This window comes from Octopus bimaculoides, chromosome 29, assembly GCF_046866305.1.
Source record: "Octopus bimaculoides isolate indiv1 chromosome 29, ASM4686630v1, whole genome shotgun sequence".
In the NCBI taxonomy this organism is placed as follows: Eukaryota; Metazoa; Mollusca; class Cephalopoda; order Octopoda; family Octopodidae; genus Octopus; species Octopus bimaculoides.
The window spans coordinates 4,018,439-4,039,574 of NC_142956.1; the positions used below are offsets into that span (position 1 = coordinate 4,018,439).

Below are 21,136 nucleotides of genomic sequence, written 5' to 3' on the forward strand. Positions count from 1 at the left end.
ATAAATTTAGACTTATTGATTGGTGATTCTTTGTTTCATATAGAAGGAATTTTGACAGTCAACCATATTTCTGCATGCTGTAGGTGACAAATAAAGAGCGTGGCATCAAGAATGATCAACCAACTGTAAATAACAGCCTAAAGGCCAGAGCAACAACGAATGGATTAATTGTTGCTGTGGTTAAAACCTACGAAATTAACCCCCGAATTTAGACGGAGGTTATAATGCTTATCGTTCTTATGAAGTGTCACATTTATATAGTTACATTCTCATATCAATAGAAACATGTCTAGTTAAGACATTATTTTGCGAGAATGATTTGATGAAGACATCAAGATAGTTGAAATATTTGGGCGAAGATGGCAATGGCAAAGAATGACCCAATCAAGAAAGAACTGGAAGGGCACTGTGAACAGCGACGTGTAACAAGATCCGGTAGAATGAATCAATACAGTCAGACATTAATGCTCAAAGAAACATAAATATAGTAAACGGCTAAAGAAGAGTTAACTGCCTTAAATATTTCAGAGGAGATGCGCATGCGCATTGAACGTGATTCCTACTTTCTGTTGATACCTGGTTCAATGTCCTGTACATGAATTTCTCTCAATCCGCCGATAATAATACATTTATAATTCTTATACATTTCTCAACTACTACATACACACATATAGACGGTCCTTCGATATAACTCGGAGAAATGTCACTTTTAATCAACTGTTAAGTTACAGCGTTCGGTAAATTCAGTAAAATTTATTTTCGTAGGTGAAAATTGACAGTCTTTGAAGGCAGCATAAAGTGAAAGAGAGAGGAAATGGACATAAACGTATGCATGTGTTGATGGGGGTTGCGAGACAGAAAGCGTGTGTTGTGTGTTACTGAGAGAGGCTAACTTAATACTTTTCCTTAATTTGTGTTCCCTAGAAACTAATTGAAGACTAGGAAACGAAAGTGTAAAAAAGCGAAATTGTGAGATGTCAAACGAAAAACGAGTCAGTGATGGAGAAAAGTGTTGGATATTTATTGATAATGTGTTATAAACACTTCGATGTGTTATTTTAAATCCTATTAGGAAATCTGTACAGTTAGCGCAATAAAACAGATTTTATCAGACACAACAGAAAGGAAGACAGTTTAAAGCAAAAAGGGATGTAGTAAGAGTTAATGTCCTTGCTCTGACTCTGTACTTCCCCACACTTCATTATATATTCCTCATCCCTTACCTCTTCTCTCCCTCTCTCATTAAACGCTCTCTCACACACAACAGTCTTTCTCTATCGCTCACACTCTCACCTCATATAATGTGGACTGACTCCGCCCCTCTTACCCTTCCTCTATTAGTAAATGTATTTATCGTTTGCCTTCTCTTTCTGTAGCTAACAGTCTCTCTCGTCCCGCCTCATTATATATTACAGTGCCCCTCCCTCTCATGCTTTCTGTCTTCGCTGATCACTTGCCTTCTTTACTAAACACGTATAGCATCCATCACCTTTCTTTCCTTTTTTCTCTCATTCTCTCTCAAAACATAGCAATCGACTTCTCCCTCTTTGTCTCCTCTCTCTCCTCACCTCCTTATATATTTATTTTAAACCCCGCCTTCCTTGCTGTATCGCTCACCTCATTCCCTCCCTCACTTGTAATATATATCAGTTTCTCTCTCTTCCTCTCTGCAAACTCATACATTAATGTGTCCCTCCCCTTCCCTAGGTATCCCTCTCTATTTGCCTTCCTCCCTCCTCCACCTCATTATATATTACCCTCTCCTTTTATTTCTAAGAGACGCTACTTTCTAACAAATAACTTATCTGCTTTAAATTTTGGTGCAGCTTATTTGGAATAATTAATTATTTAACTAATGACTAATTACATAAATACTTTGTAGTTTATAATTGGAGAAATTAAATAGTGCAAGCATTGAAGTACAATTTAAGAAGCATTTATTAAAATAATTGTCCTATACATGATTTCACATTATGCTAGAAATAACAGCCAATTGCACTCAAATTTGCATTTGTTTTCATTAAAGAATTAAAAGGGACATTAAGAAGCATTTCTAAACTCTTTTCTCATATGCGGTATTCTTCATTCTAGAAACAGAAGCCGTGTGACTTTCAATTCACTATGTTTGTCATATAAAAATTTGAAGGACAATTAAGAAGAATTTATAAAAGAAAGAGACCAACATATTTTCCCACATCTTTCTAGAAACAGAAAGCAAGTCCTTCAAAGTTTATAGTTTTTCATTTGTGAATGGAAGGACACTTCAGGAAGCATCTATATAAAACACTGCATCTTCTGCCTTCTCTCCAACCCAACATTCTCCCACACTCTTACTAAAACCTCTATATCATTAGCTCTCTCTCTCTCCTTCTGTTTCTCTCCCTCTCTCTCTCTCTCCCTCTCTCTCCCTCTCTCTCTCCCTCTCTCTCTCTCCCTCCCTCTCTCTCTCCCTCCTTCTCTCCCTCTCTCTCTCCTTCTCTCTCTCCCTCTCTATCTCCTTCTCTCCCTCTCCTTCTCTCTCTCTCCCTATATATATAGGAGAGTATTGTAGTTCGCTTGAAGCATTGTGTATTGTTTGTAAAAAATTAAGTGTCTTGAATGGCACAACAATGCGCTATAATAACAACAATGGACTGTAATAACTGTTATAATTTAATTATCCATAGTCTGATATGATATTTCGGAATATAAAAAGCCATTGGAAAACCGATTATAGCAGTGACTCGATCAGTTCCTAGGGATATCTGAAAAAGGAATTTTTATATTCCGAAATATTATATCAGACTATGGATGATTAAATTATAATAGTTATTATAGTGTATTGTTGTGACATTCATAACACATTATTTTTCACACACACATTCTTTTAAACTCTAGGTGCAAGGCCCGAAAGTTTTGGAGAGGGGGCCAGTCGATTAGACTGATCCCGGTACGCAACTGGTATGAAAGGATGAAGGACAAAGTCGACCTCAGCGGAATTTGAACTCCGTAAAGACAGACGAAATATACATACTCGGCCATCTTGTCGTATATTACTGTATTACCTCACCTCTTTTACTTTCTCTTTTACCTCATACTTTTACCCCCTCTCCCTTACTAAACCACATATCCCCCCCCCGCCATTCTTTCATACTCTGTCTCTTTATGTTTCACTTTCTTTTCCTTCTCTGTCTCTTTTCTCTCACTTTATTTCTCTCTCCCCATCTCTTTCTGTCTCTCCGTCTCTCTAAACGACACTTTAAAGATGAACTACAAAAATACTTTCCTACGATGATTTCATATCCCGCTAGAAAATACAACCAGTTACCTTCAAATTTGCATTTATATTCAATTGAAGGACAGTTTAAGAAGCATGTATTAGAACATTTCCTATATGTGGTCAATCTTCATACTAGAAACAGAAACCAAATGACTTCAAGTTTTGTTTCTTTTTCATATAAGAATTGAAGGCTGTTTCCAAATTATTTATAAAAGCAATTCATCTCCAAATGATCTCAAAACATTTGAGAAACAGTAACTATGCATCCAGGCCTCAAACCGATATCTCCAGAAAGACATTCAGCACCTGGAACGGGTTCAAAACTTAGCCACCGGAATGATCGTGGGCTTGTCTAAGCTTATAGATGAGGAACGTCTCCAACGGCTGGCATTACCTTCACTCGAACGATGGAGAATGCGGGGAGATCTCATCCTGGCTCTCAACATCTTCAACGGGAATGTAAACCTATCATGCCCGTGGCATATGTAAGGACTTTTGAGCGAGATCATTGCCAGTGCCCCTGGACTGGCTCTTGTGCGGGTGGCACATAAAATACACCATTTTGAGCGTGGCCGTTGCCAGTATCACCTGACTGGCCTTCGTGCCGGTGACACGTAAAAGCACCTACTACACTCTCGGAGTGGTTGGTGTTAGGAAGGATATCCAGCTGTAGAAACTCTTCCAAATCAGACTGGAGCCTGGTGTAGCCTTCGGGTTTCTACCAGTCCTCAGTCAAATCATCCAACCCATGCTAGCATGGAAAGCGGACGTTAAACGATGATGATGATGATGTGAAAAAAGAAAAACAGTTTTTTTTATGTGGCAGATGTTCAGGAGCTACAAACACTGTAAATGTGCAGAAAACAACTTCTGCCACATTCCAGGGAGAAAAACTAGAAGTGGTTGATAGCTTCCGATATCTAGGTGACCAAGTTAGTAGCGGGGGAGGGTGCGCTGAAAGTGTAGCTGCTAGAATAAGAATAGCCTGGGCAAAGTTCAGAGAGCTCTTATCTCTGCTGGTGACAAAGGGCCTCTCACTCAGAGTAAAAGGCAGACTGTATGATGCATGTGTATGAACAGCAATGCTTCATGGCAGTGAAACATGGGCCGTGACTGCAGACGACATGCGTAGGCTCGCAAGGAATGAAGCCAGTATGCTCCGCTGGATGTGTAATGTCAGTGTGCATAATAGACAGAGTGTGAGTACCTTGAGAGAAAAGTTGAACCTAAGAAGCATCAGTTGTGGTGTGCAAGAGAGACGATTGCGTTGGTATGGCCGTGTGGCGAGAATGGACGAGGATAGCTGTGTGAAAAAGTGCCACACCCTTGCAGTGGAGGGAACCTGTGGAATAGGTAGGCCCAGGAAGACCTGGGATGAGGTGGTGAGGCAAGAACTTCGAACATTGGGCCTCACCGAGGCGATGACTTCTGACTGAGACCTTTGGAAATATGCTGTGCGTGAGAAGACTCGGCAAGCCAAGTGAGACCTAAATCCAAGGCCTCTGCCAGGGGTGTAGCCAGCCCACTTATGCGTACCTTTCCTTCATTGGACACTAAACTCCACTTGCGAAGACCTATTGAGGCAAGTGAAATCGAAACCGAACTAAATTCGACAACTGGCACCCATGCCAACGCCGTCTCCTTCATTGGACATGAAACTCAGCTTGCGAAGACTTATTGGGGTAAGCGAAAGCGAAATCGGGATGGCACCTGTGCCCAGCAACGTAAGGACTTTTGAGCGAGATCATTGCCAGTGCCCCTGGACTGGCTCTTGTGCGGGTGGCACATAAAATACACCATTTGAGCGTGGCCGTTGCCAGTACAAAGGTTTAAAGTTTGATCATATTTACTCAATCAGAAACAGGCTTTGGAAGCTGGCATTTTCTGCATAACAACATTACAAAGACAAAACATTCAACGTTGGAGGTTTTAATAATTTTTAATGCATAAAGTCATGTGAAATTTTGGAACAAGCATGTCATGCGAAAAATAACGGAACGTTAAATTTTGAAGAAAGAAACTAGTTTAGTTCATGTAACGATCGAACTGCTGGAAAAGGCAGCCAAGTATCCTCCCAAAGAACATCCTAATGTCATAAACTGAGGGAGGACTAGATTATAGTAATCCTAGATAACTCTAAAACTGTGGGGCGTTCAACATTAGAATGTTCCTTTTGATCAACTGCATTCTACTCGCCTTTCAATATCCTCATCATATACGAAAGGCTAAGCAGATTACACAACAGCTTCGCTTGTTACTATGGAAACAGGCACAATATATCTGTGACTTTCGATTCGCTAAAATTACCCAAAATTTACAAACTTTGAAAGCTATTAACTTTTTATTTATTAATTTGACAACAATTAATTTCGTTTCCGTATTCGTGCAGGCGTGACTGTTTGGTAAGTCACACGACTATAAAAAAAATAAAAAGATTAGCGACTGTTCAAAATTAAAAACAAAAAAAATTTAATTTTTCAAAACTTAAAAGAATTTTTGTTTTTAATTTTTCGAATTAAAAAAAAAATTATGGTTTAAAATACAGTTTTATTTTTCAGCTTAAATCCCAGCAATGGACCATTAAATGTGTTTATGGGGAGAAAAATATTGAACAGCAATATATCAGTGACAAACAAATGAGGACAGTCTTTAGTCGTCGTGGGATGTGCTAAAAATAACAGCCAAACATCCTTTAAATCACGAAAAAAATTTTTTGTTTGTTTTTGCATAATTGTATGAACTCCCATGTGTAGAATATACATTTGCAACGATTTTCTGGAAATTCCAGAGATTAAAGAAAGATATGAGGGGTTATAGGGAGTTCTTGAAACAAAAATCCGTCCACTGAGCAAGTAAAAGACAGAAGAGAATTGCCAAATGTTTAGATGAAGCCTTAAAAACAATCCCCAAAATTTAAACGTCAGAGTTTCGAACCTGCAGTTTTTTTTATGAATTTATTTTTTTTTTGTCATTTAATGAGAATTTGATTAGGATAATACACATACGTTTTAAATATAAACGAAATGTAAATAAAACAAAATGTATTAATGCATTTTAAATGTGTCTTTATTGTACAAATCATTAATATATTCATGTGCTTTAAATTCAAATATGTATAGTAGCCATGTTATAAATCGTAATTTGTTTCCAGCAAAATATTTATAAAATTCATAATATTCGTAACGAATGCACCAAAACAACATTAGAATGTAAAGAATATTTTATTTAAAGGAAAACGTATGTCATGATTATTTCTAATAAAAAATATTATTATTATATTCATTTCCTGAATCACTTTCACTCGCACTAGACTCACACATACCATCACTTGTAGACGTGGTTGCCCATTCACAAGCACACGTAGATGAACTTGTAGATTTCTTTTTTTAAAAAAAAAAACAAGTTTTAGAGTTGTTTGCTTATAAAAGTACATTTTTTCGCTGTCTATAAATTTCTTGGTAACACACAGAAGCAGATCTTTATTTAGTTTTAGCTCTAGTGGGATTGGATGGGGAGGGTCGTTTCCTTTTTCTTCTGGAGAATATCTTGCCCCTTCCATTTCCTCTTCCTCCCTTTCATTTTCAGATGTTTCTTCACTTGGTTCTTCTGTTTTCTTGTTTTTCGACAGGTGAGGGAATCGCTGCTTTTCGGGGGAAGGTTGGCATTCGGCCTAATGTAGCCTGTTGTGGCCACACTTGTAGCTACGAGACTTCCTCCCCGATACCATGACTCGCAGTTTAGTCTCCTCTACCTGTATAGAATTTATAATATTTTCTAAATCTCAAGACGGTTACAGTGCCAGTGATTGTAGGAGCACTTGGAATGATCGATAAAGGAACTTTTTCATCTTAACCTCTTCAAGGCAAAGATAGAAATAACATCTTCGTTGAATGCACCTTAAGTATAGCGCTTGCTTCTTACATTACTGTGCATTGTTTCATATTTTTTTTATTTCACTTATATTTGTTTATTTTCTCTTTATTTTCAGCTCTTGGCTAATTTTAACCAGTTTCGAAATATTTCACAGCTGAACCATTCTGTCGGTCACCTTCCAAACAACACATGTCTCAAAGTGGACAAAGTCATCCCCATGTTATGTGACTTCCATTCAGGCTGTGTTCACTCAAGATGATGGAAGGACAATCCTATCACTACGCTACATCATTTATATATTAAAATATTGATGTATTTGTAGCTTTTTTTTTTTAATCAATTTACTGATTGAAATAATTCATGAAATGAAAAAAATGCCGATCAAAAACATTGTCTGTTAATTATTGAGTAACATTTAGGAGATGCCATACTTTAATTTCCCATGTATATGCGTGATGGTGGTGGTGGTGATCGGTAGGGTGAGTGTATGTGTGTATGTGCGTACGCATATACAGATGCCTACTCACACACACACACACACACACACACAAATATATATGTTCTGAAGAAGAGCTTTGCTCGAAACGTAAAATCATCTTTCTTTCCTTCCCTCAGCGTCTGTTAATACTTTACATGTATCACGTACTCGCGTTGCTGTTGTTTCCTGTGTCTTCGTGTTTTGGATTGATTATATATATATATATATATATATATATATATATATCTATAGATAGATAGATAGATAGATATTGATAGAAAAGTTAAGACAACAAATATATATATATATATATATATATATATATATATATATATATATGTAAGAGACGACCGTGCGAACTCATAAAAGGAGATATGGTGACGAATGGAAAAACGGGACTCCTTTTATTTAAACGCGTCACACGGTCGAACATACAAATATATATATCAATGGATGATATACATAATGTTATACGACGATAACATAGATGACCAGTAATGAAAGACCACAACCGTATTAGATGAATAACAGATATATTTATTGTAGTGTTAAAGATGTATGTCTGTGTGAGAGTGTGAATGCGACATATAAGAACATAATCAAAGACAGGCCGTCGTACAAAGAAAAGTGTGTATGTGAGTGATACATGTATGTTTATGTGAAATATTACAGCAGATAGAAAGAGTCAATAACACGTAAGCAATTATACCAGTTCGTTAGTACACTATAGGAAAAGTTCTGTATGTGAAAGTGAGGAGAGGCTGAGTGCGGCAGTGCTGATCACTAGTTGTGATGTTGTGGCATCGATGCCGGGCCGTGATTCTTGTTATACAGATGTTCATCGCTGGCTGAGAATTTCTTGTCTGTTTAAGAACTCTTGTCTGTTTATTGACCGTGGTGAAGCTGAGTCACCTAACAGAATCGAAGAGAGATGTGCCGCGGAGGTTTGGTTTGGTGTACATAGTAATTCGTGTTGACGCTGGTAGTGTAGAGGCTGTTTGGTATTAATCGTGTTGGTCATGATGATGATGCTGGATAGTAGTAGTAGACTCTTGTTGCTGAGGTGGCGACGGCGGAGGTCATCGTGGCTGGACGAAGCTGCTGAAGTGGTCGCTGGCTGCTGCTGCTGTCGTGTGGTACACGGAACAGTTCTCAAAGAGAAACTGGACCGAGACAAATTTGTGGGGTATGAGTTGATCTATATATAGCGTTAAGAGGGCTCCAAATGCCTTCAGAATTTTACTCTATCACGTGACCTTATTAGGGGCCGTGATTGGTCAGTTTGCGTTCTGGCGGGAACGGTTCGAAGAAGTTGCCGATTCGAATAATGATCAGTCACGTGATGGACAAGGAATGGGTTCTCTACTACGCTCGCATTTATTTATATTTAAATGAGAAGATTGTATGTAATGGCGATAGTAGTTTGTATCTAATGGCGGGAGGTAGTTTCACTACATATATATACAGCACTTGTAATTTCATGGGACTATTACTTACTGCTACTTTGCCTTCCATTCCTGTAATATAGCGTCCAGTTATACCATCTAATGTCCCATTCAAATTTAAGCCCTTACAGTTTCCTATCTCACTTTCTTTTGCCATTAAGCATTAATTAAAGTCAGGGCCGAACATTAAAAGTTGCTCGATTGCAACTTGATCAGCAAACAGAAGTTCGTGTATGGAATCCATCTTTTTTCTGTTTCAACAAGCGTAAATATAAAAACGGAATAATTGTTTGGCGTCAAAAGTAAAGCAAATCAGATGAGGGTTGAAAGAGAAAAATTTCTCGTCGTCATTGTCAGATTTCTATCAAACACTTCTTACAGAGATTTTTTCGTATCGTTTATGGTTACATTTTTTTTGAAGATGCGAAAGTAAAATATCGCCAAAGAAGTATTAGACAAAACAAAAAATATTCGCTGAACTTCTATTAGTTACTGGTAACCAATTTTCTTTTATTTGTTTTGTCATAACTTTCAAGAAAATGAATATTTTTTTAATGAAATTTTCTACAAATACATTTGATATGGTGTAGATTACAGTTATATTGGAATGTGTTGAGAAAAAACTTATCGGAGTGGTTAGCAAGATGAAATTTTCTAGAAATATCTTTGAGATGGTGTAAATTATGATTAAATCAATGTTGAATGAGGGGGGAAAAGAAGGATCGGTGGTCGCCCACGGATACATGTTGATAATCCCCACATATATATTTACAAAATAAAACTCGGAAATTCTGAAAAAAGAGAGAAAGAAACGAAACAAGAATGTGATGTTTGTTAGTATGTATGTTTGTGCAGATCTACACGATCTGAAAGATATTTGCAGAAAATTTCATCTAATAAAACTCATTTTTCTGAAAGTTATGTAGAAACTAATTAGGAGAAGGACACACGTGTGCAATTATGCTTCATTTTCATAATGCTATATCTGAGATTTAGTGTACCGGAAGCAAAATGCAATAAATTCGAGACAACGTTTAAGGAATAAAGGGATTTTATCAGAGTTACTGCCCCTCGTATTTCATCGTAAACGCATGCGCAGGCGTCGTGTTTACAGTTTCTGATGTTTCGATGTCATTTGACGTTGTTTTAATTCTTGAGGTGGCCAAAAGCATATTTATAAAACGCTTAGACACAGATAGCCAGGCAGAGAGAGAGAGAGAGAGAGAAGAGAAAAATATTAGTGAGTAAAAGAGACGATTCAGATGCTGTTTAGATTTGATGTTCCACCGATACGCACAGATGAGGGAGCCGACAGCCGAGAAGCTTTCCGACTGGAACAACGATTTCCAGCAGAAGATCCTTGTTGGAAAGGCAGGCATTTCAGTTATTATATAGATCCGCACCCAGTGGAAAAATTGAAAAAAAATTAGTGTAGTAGTTGAAGTGCACCGTATATGAAATAAATATGAAGGAAAAAATGCGCGCTGCCAAAGGGGGGGGGGGGGGCTCGGAAAATTCACACAACCCGAGCACTAAATCTCAAAGTCCGGTCACAGGAGTGAAACAGAAATCATCTAATACTTCTAATGCAATGTATATTGAACAAATATCCGGGTGCGAATCTATATAATAACCGGCATTTCTACAGATGTATGTGACACACCGAATCTTTTTCCTCATAACTTTCAGAAAAAGTGAGTTTGGTAAAGTTCACACGAATTATCTTTGTTTCCTCATAACTTTAACAAAAAACGGGTACCTTTCAGTAAACTTTTCTACAAATACTTTCCAGGGTGTTTGAATTACAATTGTATTGGAATTAAATGTGAAAAGAAAAATAGTGATCAAACACACACACACACATCACAATTTTCTCCGAAATTTCAAGTTTCATTTCGTAGATATGTGACCTGTGTCAGTATATATGTGAACGAACCAACCAATTTTATTTTTTTCATATTCATTTCCGATATAATCGTAACGTACACACTCTGAAAAGCATTTATAGAAAATTCCATCAAAAGTTAACCATTTTTCTGCAAGTAATTCAAAAACTAAGCCACCTCGAGTGAATTTTCCAAAACTCCTCACGATATATCACTTACACACAATGCGCCTCGGAAAGATTTTTTTCATCACATATTCCGATATAATCGGAATTTACACCATCTGAAGCTTACTTATAGAATATATTGTTTAAAATATCCATTTTTTCTGGAAGCAATGAGGCAAGAAATTCGGGGGTCACACATCTGTCGCAATGCCAAAAGGCATTTAATATCTTCACACTCAACTCCTTCATAACCGCCGAGATGCGTCGCTTTTCGTCGGTCACCATGTTCGTAGCCGTTTCCCCGCGACAGCTCCGTTACATACGCATGAGACACTTCAAGACACAGCGGCGTACAATGAGTAAAAACAGTGTGCTGAGATTTATCGGTGGCAGAAGTGTCGTCGTTATGTGATGGATTCGAAGGTGCACTGGAGCGTTGAGGCCATCGTGGCGCGCTCGACAAACCCTGCATCACAGCAGAAGCTCTGGAGAACAATAAGCAGACGGTAACCAGTGTCGGATAAGACTGAGATCGGTCCACCACGATATATCGTGTGTCGTACAGAGGAACGGACCATTTGCGAGAAGATACTTAATAGATCGTCATCGAGAATTTCGTAGGGACTTCGACCGCGAGATTAAGGGGTTTTAGTTGTCCGTCGGAAGTCAGCAAGCTGAGCGATGAAGGACCGGCGATTCAGCAGCACACATGACACGTAGATACACACAAGCGCTGGCTTTCAGTGACCTGTTGCTGTGCAGTGTGAAGGATGTTTGTGTTGGTGGCAGCAAAGACTAGTCTTGTCACGCACCACTCGCCGTTGGATTTCCGTCTTTCAGTGAGCGAATGTGTGTGTGGCAAGTAGCAATAACACTGTAACAAACAGAAAAGTTGGTTGCAAGCGATCAGTTGTTCATCTAAGAGAGAGAGAGAGAAAGAAGGGATAGAGAAAAGGGTGAGCGGGAGAAGGAAGGGAGAGAGAAGGAGAGATGCATTTCAACGGTGGTGTGACGACTCAGAAAGTGCCTACACGAAATACCGCTATGTATTTCGCCCGGCGTGTTAACGTATCTTATTTCTTTATTGCCCACAAGGGGCTAAACATAGAGGGGACAAACAAGGACAGACAAAGGGATTAAGTCGATTACATCGACCCTAGTGCGGAACTGGTACTTAATTTATCGACCCCGAAAAGATGAAAGGCAAAGTCGACCTTGGCGGAATTTGAACTCAGAACGTAACGGCAGACGAAATACCGCTAAGCATTTCGCCCGGCGTGCTAACGTTTCTGCCAGCTCGCCACCTTAGGACAAATATATATATATATATATATATATATATATATATATATATATATATATATATATATATATATATATATATATATACATATATATATATATATACATATATATACTGAGGTTATGAGAGGTAAAGAACAACAAGAACGAACGAACATTTCAAAATTGATCTTTATTTCAGAACTTAAGCCCTAAGAAAGAAAAGGGGCCAAATCAGTTGGGAATCTTTTATGTGGTAGATCGATATGCTAGAGTTAGTAGCCAAATCCTCCTTAATTCACAATTATCAGCTTAAAGAAGAACACATTGGACAATGTGATCCTGGGTTCTCTACATAAAGGCAGGAGGGTCCTGGCTGGAATGCATTTGATCATTGGTCTCTGTGTGATCAAGGCTGACCTCGGACTAAACAATTTCAACATTTACATAGGGATTCACTTTTCTCCTGACGATAGATATTCCAGTGCGTCAAAACACTGAGCTGCTTGAAGGGCGTCTCTTAGTGTTCTGAATGTCCGAGTATCTGGATCACAACTTGTAAACCACCGGTACAACATCTGGAAGCTCTGTTCTACAGTGTTATTTGGATTGTTACACATGATAATATTCAGCTGGACATTTTTGATTCCTAAATTCCTCCCTGCAAAAGATACAACAATAAGAAATAACTGCAACATTAACGATTCTATATTAAAAAATGTGTACTGTAGGTTATCATAAATATAACAAATACACGATGTCAATAGAGGAATGAAAAATAGTTAATATAAAAAATATAAGACATTTTCTAAGAATGTTAATTAAATAATAACAAAGAGGTTAAAATATAGGATGGAAATGATGAAAATTATTTAAAATATTAATTGAAAATTACACTTGCGATAATTTATGCGAAACAAATGTTAAAAATGTTTGTGAAGGCAAAAGTGTATGAAAACTTAAGGAATCAACATAGGCCACCAACTGTCAAACCAGTTGATCCATCCATCCATCCATCCATCCATCCATCCATTTCCTCTGCTGAATATTCCAGGGAGGGTTGCGGGGGTAGAGTCCTCCTCCATAGGGTCCTATCAGATGCAACCATCATTAGACAGTTTGGTTGGATTCCCAGGCGTGAACAGCTAAGATTATGGATGTCATCCAACCATTTCCTTCTTGGTGTATCCCTAGATCTTCTTCACCATTAGCTAGGTTTCTACACATGGGAATTATAAGATTATGAAATAAAAATGTGTGCGATTTAAGGGTGATTTAGTTGTTGGTTTTAGCACATTCCATGACCACCTGATACCTTCCTCGTTTCTTGGTCAGTCTGACATGTATTCATGTTTTTCAATATCTTTCTCTTCATGAATACATAAAATTGAATGATGATGCACCCAGGGGTAGTCCATTGCTGGGATTTAAGCAAAGAATTCGGTCTGTCCATATTTGAAACTCTCGTTAAAAATAAAATCAAAATAAAGAATTTAACTTTTAGGATTTATGGAGGTGAGGGATAAAAAGTTTTATTCCAACATTTTGGCATAATCATATTATTCCCATAGAACACAAATTCGTAAATATTTTCTGGAAATTCCAAAAAAAAAAAGAAAAAGAAAAATTATGAGGCGTTATACAGGATAATTAAACCAAAATTCCGCCGGAAGTTATTTTACAAACTCCCAGAATGCATCACAAACTTTTTTTTTTGCAATTTAACTTTCAGTTTCAGTTTCTATCTGTTTTTTAAAATCTTTTGTAAATTTTCGCATTACATGTCTGTTTCAATATTTCGCATAAGTTTATTCATTAAAACTTTTAGAAACTTTCCTCTTTGAATATTTTGTCGTCATAATGTCATCAGTTGTCATTATGTTGTCATCACGCACAAAATGCTAGCTTCCAATTCCTGTTTTCTGATTGGGTAAAAATTTTCAAATTTTTGAAACTGTTGAGAATACTTTTTAAAAAAGAATTCTGGAACAAGTGAATAACAATGTGAGATTTGGTGTGAAGCATTACATCAATTTACCAAAATTAAATTTGTCAGTTAAATTTTTTTTAAATTAAAACCGAAAAGAAATGATCTGAATTTCTTTCACTGAATCAATGCCATGATTTAGAGAGAAATCGATAATGGAGACGTGTTAAAGTAAACCTTAGCAATGAGAAGAGATTCTGTCATCAGGAAAGAAGACAAGACTCGCCAACATCTAAACCATTCACCTAGTTACACTTAACCACTAAATGTGAGTGAAGTGTGGTCCACAACTCCATAGATGGACAGTGGGTAGTGGAGGGGCTATAACACGTCACTCACTATACACACAATCATGCTTAAAAGGACCATTTAATGATGTTGTCCTGTACTTCTCTAATCTATCTCTTATTACCAACTTTGCTAACATTGGTGGATATTTTATGACAATTCAGTAATATTAATATCTTTACAGCTAACCTTTCAGCTAGAAAGTAGAAATGGGACATTTTACGCAATCATGCTGACAAACAAAAGCTGAAACCAGTTAGGTACTGTTTCTACTCACCAACTTGCTGCCATTGATCTCCTAACTGCTGTGCGATATCCTGGAAAAACTTTTCACTTAACTCTGCAGTCACTGAAATAAATATTTCCAAGTTTTATATCATGAGGCTTTCTCGGAGCTGTATTTTCTACGGAGAGCATGCCCTTGCTTACCCCAACCTCAGTTTCTAGACATGAGTGGTCCCGTGACCAAGGCCTCTACCACTATTTTTAAGAAATGTCGGGCAAAACTAGCTCAGAAAGGCAGGGACACTACTCCCCGAGACCCCTTCCGGAGCCCCATACCTATAGCCTCCCTACCTATGAGGAGGACTGAGAGAGTAACGGTGAGAGAAATGTATGGTGTGAAGCTGTTTGGTGTAAAGTTGTTGTTTTTTCTCTTCAGACACATCTAGAAAACGTTTTTCTGTAAGGACATTTTTCATTCGGGGTAACAAAAACAAGTAACAGAGAACAAGGTCAATTTCCACCTTTTCTTTCAGTTCACAACATGCATTTAGTCGAGACTGCTTTTGACCTTCTGTGAACAAGCGAAGTACAAACTTTCCTGCAAATATTTCATTCAGAATTCCTCGCTCAAAATTCGTTGGTAGGGGCTCCAGAACACACTAGTTACACCAACAAGTTCGTCAATTATTTTTCTATACACAAGTCAAAGATTCTTCCCCGCCCCGTTCATGTCTCCTCTATCAATGTGGTAGACCTCAACAGGTGTAAAACCCAATAACCAACAAATGTAAGGACAAAATTACATCCTTGCAGAAGGGTTTAGCTGACAGAAACTGTATTTCGGATATCATTCTCAATATAAGATCATTATAAGGAATATGTAATCCTACTCGCACCCCACCCCATCCCATCACCACAACTATACAACATTTGTAACTAATGCTAGTTGAGGTCAACTAATTAAAAATGTCACTATATTACTTTATAATAAATATATAACCAGTGCCACATAAATAGACAGAAATTATTCACATATTCTTTTCTACTCTAGGCACAAAACCCGAAATTTTGGGGGAGGGAGCCAGTCGATTAGATCGACCCCAGTACTCAACTAGTACTTAATTTAATTAAACCCGAAAGGATAAAAGGCAAGGTCGACCTCGGCGGAATTTGAACTCAGAACATAAAGACAGGCGAAATACCACTAAGCATTTCGCCCGGTGTGCTAACGTTTCTGCCAGCTCACCGCCTTAGAAATTATTCAAATATTGTTTCATATGGAATGAAGCCAAGACACAATAATAGCTGGACATTGCTGGATAATAAAAATCAATAATCCCAGTTTGTAAGGATGTGCTTCTGTATCCAAGAGAAACAGTAGAATTGCATGGAGGGTAACAAGGAGTAAAATTTAAGGTGGGGGTACAAGATGGTGCTAAGACAAAATAAGGTTTAATTTCAGGCATAATTTAAGACAGTTATTGAATGATAGCAGATTAATTATCATGTTAATAGAGTATATAGATAGCATAATAGCCCTGTACGTGACGCTGTAATACTAGTTATCTGTTGTTGTTGGCACTCCATCGCTTATGATGTCGAGGGTTCCAGTCAATCCGATCAACGGAACAGCCTGCTCGTGAAATTAACGTGCAAGTGGCTGAGCACTCCACAGACACGTGTATCCTTAACGTAGTTCTCAGGGATATTCAGCGTGACACTTTAAATTACAGGCACAGCAGAAACAGGAAGTAAGAAAACACCTAAAAGCTCCACGAGGCTCCGGCAGAGGATGGTGGCGAACCCTGCTGTACTCTTTCACCACAACTTTCTCTCACTCTTACTTCCTGTTTCTGTTGTGCCTGTAATTCAAAGGGTCAGCCTTGTCACACTGTGTCACGTTGAATATCCCCCGAGAACTACGTTAAGGGTACACGCGTCTGTGGAGTGCTCAGCCACTTGCACGTTAATTTCACGAGCAGGCTGTTCCGCTGATCGGATCAACTGGAACCCTCGACGTCGTAAGCGACGGAGTGCCAACAACATGTAAAGAGACAAATGTGAGTATACAAATGTTTATATGAATAGTGTTATTTAAACAATGTCGCGTAATCACGTGACCGACCAGACTATCAGACGCTGTTGCACATCGCTTGTCACAATGTGCTATGCATTGTTTTAACCTTCAAATGACACCACTCCACAGGCTAGGGAACAGGTCAACATTCCCCTATCCCTGATTAAGGGAAGGGATTAAATCTACGTGAAATGAAATGTTTTGCTCAAGAACACAATGTGGCATCTGCTCTGGGAATCGAACCCATGTTCTAGGGATCGCGATTGTGACAGTCTAACCACTAGGCTACGTGCACTCGCTTTCTAATGTTGGTCCTTAAACTCTCAGTGGAGATTTTATCCTTGAATCTCCTACTTTACCAAAGCTGACTCTGATGTTGTAAGTTCCATTGTCTTTAACTATCTGCTCGCGTCATACTAATAAATCATTAATCAGCAGCAATCACTCATAATTCAAAGTAAAATGTTTATGCTTATAAATAGAACATTGAAGATTTATCGATATTTCAGTTAATTACTTTTATCTCTCGTTATCATTCATTAGTCTTATGTTGCCGACTAGAACCCTCTTGAAGTGTGACATGTCTAAAAGACAATGTTTAGTGGACGCAGTCATAGACATACTATCACACAGGAAAGACCCCAGAAACACATTCTATCATAACTCTGCTAAATTGACAGACCTGGATCTACACAAAAGCATGAAAGACATTATTCCACACCATAAAGTCAGTAAGACAGACAGATCATCAAAGTGTATTCTTACCAAATCCACTTTTGCTGGGTATGCATGGTGGACACATGGGGCATCTCTTCAATGTTATTTTAGAACAGCAGTTCTTACAAAGAACAATATGTCGACAAGGATGGAGAGTGACAGTGGCCTTTTTCTCTTGACACTGCCAACATCTATGGAACAAAATATAAACACATCCTATCAATTACAACAAATATTACATGGTATACATGTTTGCAGTATAAAATATTATGTAACTCTTCTGTGACCATCAAGTGTATTACAAATTCTGTTTTAAATAATTACGTAGACAAAATTGTGTGTATATAAGTGCTACGCTGACACACATATGTATATATTTATACAGCTATTAATAAAGTCATGGTGTGTTCTGCTGAGAACGTAGTAGCGTATAGTATAAAGATCGTCCACCTACAGATTTACCCTGTGCTATCCAGTAGAAGAATTATACGTACTTCCAGATTTGCGTTTGTGCATCTGCTGTGTGTGAATAGGTAATTGAAAAATTTGGAGTGGACGAGAGGTGCTGTTGGACATTTACTTTTTAATCACTACAATTGTTTCGACGCAACATAATTCTCCAGGCATGCAGGTACATGATTATGCAACTGTTTTCTTGTATTATGAGATCTAGTTGTGTTTCTTCATGTGATATGTAAACATTGTCTTTGTAAGGTTAAAATCCTCAGCTTCGAGAACATCCTATCTTATACAGAGCATCCTATACTCAGCAGAGAACGTCTTATATTTAGCAAATATACACCCAATAACATATACCCAACAACACCTTAACTAATATGAGCAACAAAGGATTTGAAATAGTAAAAAAAAAAGAGATAGACGATAGGACGGAACCATATGTCTCAAGAAAACCTAGGATAAACCTTAAGGACCACAAAAATAACTTCAATAAAGTCAGACTAATATGTCCATCCAATTCGGACACAGGGCGTATAAGCAAAAACAGCATAAATAAAATCTTTTCTACTCTAGGTACAAGGCTCGAAATTTTGGGGGAGGGGCAGTCGATTAGATCGACGTAACTGGTAACTTAATTTATCGACCCCGAAAGGATGAAAGGCAAAGTCGATCTCGGCGAAATTTGAACTCAAACCATAAAGGCAGATGAAATACCGCTAAGCATTTCGCCCGGCGTACTAACGTTTCTGCTAGCTCGCTGCTTTATCATAAATAAAATAATGCCCGAACTCAAAATTAAGAGTGGACTCTCCATATGGTTGGACACACAGGAGGAATAGGTTGGTTTACGAAAACAGTAAAAACAAAAAACTCCAAATTTATACGATTAGATATAGATAACTACTACTCTACAATTGACCCTATAATACTCAGTAAAGCACTCATATTTGCAATGAAAACATTTAAGCTTATCTTAGCCAGATGTAGAGATAATATTAACAGCACGAGAAACCTATGGACGAGATCAGATAGAACGAATTCCTTCGATATACCAATGGGTTCAAGTGACTCAGCCCAGATCATGGATATTGTGAGAATTTACATCTTATTCCACATCAAACTTTCATTCCCACAAATAGCGGGGAATCTATGCAGGGACGATGCCCTTTTTGTAATAATAATTGTAATAAAGTAGTAATAGAGAGATACAGAAAAAAAAACTGCACAAATTATTTTAAAATTTCGGCCTAGCTATAACCTTAGACAGTGATTACTGTAAGGTAAATTTCCTAGATGCTACTTTTAACTTAGAAACATGGATGTACAAACCATACCACAAATCAAACGTGTGTCATAGATACATAAATGTAAAGCTCAATCATCCACTATCCGTAACCAAAAGAATAGATAGGAACACAGCCAGCGGAATATCACGCCTAACAACCACCGAGACAATATTCAACCAATATGCACCTTACTACAATGAAGCACTAGCTAGGATTGGGTATAAGGGAAAAATCAAGTTTACACCTAACGAAGACTTAAATGATGGTTTGAAATTTTTCCACAAGGCAGCAATTTTGGTGAAGGGGTTAAGTCGATTACATCGACCCCAGTGTACATCTGGTACTTATTTTATCAAACCTGAAGGATGAAAGGCAAAGTCGACCTCGGTTAAGCATTTCGCCCGATGTGCTAAAAATTCCGCCAGTTTGCCACCTCAACGAAGCCTTAAATAATACTAACACCCACACACTTAAATTGAAAACACACACAACAAGGAAGATAACAACAAATAAAAACACAAGACACAATGGAAAGATAGGAAAAAATAAACAGAACTCGAAACAATAACAATAATAGCAAAAGCGATGCACAAAATACCAACAGCACACAAAATAGGACAAAGGAACCACACAAAAGATATAATGGTATTTAACCCTAACCCTAACCCTAACCCTAAAACACATAAATATCATCGTACCTTCAACAAACAAATAGTAAAAGTATCGTACTCCACATCCAACAACATTGAGTACAACATACACAATACCACAATAGACAAATATACATGTAAACAACAACCACAGAAAAAGTACAAAAAGACCAAAACATTACAGGGTGTAGGAACAACAAGATAAATAAACAGAATAAGGATCACAACAACATGGATAGCGACTCCGACAGTTATAACAGGATTCAAACAATAACTCAAAAAGGAATCAACAAAACAGGCTGTAACATCAAAAACACTTCAGACACTGCTAATCAACCGGAGCATTGCAAAAACAAAAGGTCACAAGATAACTACAAAGATGATAATAATAATAATAATAATAATAATAATAATGCAAATTATTGCATATACAAATACACAATCACCACACCACAACACAAATACACATACATAGGAGCATCTGAAAACCAATTTAAGTTCCATTATCGCAACAATGCCTCCTCGTTCCGAAAGATAGATCGACGACACGCAACATCACTAGCAGACTTAATATGGAGATTAAAGGAAGGAAAATTGAAATACGAAATAGAATGGGCAATAATAACAAATGCACGCCTATATAATACACTATCCGGCGTATGTGATCTGTGCTCTGAAGAAACCTTGTACATCCTGCTAAGTAACAGAAACTTGGTAAACAAGCATGCTGAGAAAATACCGAGATGTCCCCACCATGCCAAATATGCATTTTCAAGATTCAGCATTGTGAAATAATAATGATTCAGTGACCGCGCCCCCTCTCCTCTTCCCCCAACCCATGTGTATTTGCCTGTATTTGTGTGCGTGTGGGTATATGCGTATGTATTTGTTTGTGTATATATATATTATATATGTGTGTGTATTCGTATGTTTGTATATGTGTATATGTGTGTGAATATATATATATTTATATGTATGGGTGTGAGTATGTGTAAGTATATATATATATATATATATATATATATATATATATATATACATACATATATAAATATGTG

The 21,136-nt window shown here is 37.6% G+C and overlaps 1 protein-coding gene across 1 annotated transcript; it reads right to left on the minus strand.

Moving 5' to 3' along the window:
• Nucleotides 1-12,563: 12,563 nt before the first annotated feature.
• LOC106873724 (uncharacterized) lies at nt 12,564-19,078 on the minus strand. The gene is made up of 3 exons (XM_089345311.1): nt 17,732-19,078; nt 14,942-15,013; nt 12,564-13,050 (listed from the first exon to the last, which is right to left on the minus strand). Exons 1-3 carry the CDS (start codon nt 17,766-17,768, stop codon nt 12,845-12,847), a joined length of 315 nt encoding a protein of 104 aa, XP_089201437.1. The 5' UTR covers nt 17,769-19,078; the 3' UTR covers nt 12,564-12,844.
• Between the last annotated feature and the right edge of the window lie 2,058 nt (nt 19,079-21,136).

Coding starts and splice junctions, on each gene's coding strand:
- LOC106873724 (XM_089345311.1), bottom strand. CDS start 17,768: ATGTGTCCACCATGCATACCCAGCAAAAGTGGATTTG. Junction 15,014..17,731: donor ACCCAGCAAAAGTGGATTTG/GTAAGAATACAC, acceptor TATTTATTTCAG/TGACTGCAGAGTTAAGTGAA. Junction 13,051..14,941: donor AGATCAATGGCAGCAAGTTG/GTGAGTAGAAAC, acceptor TATCTTTTGCAG/GGAGGAATTTAGGAATCAAA.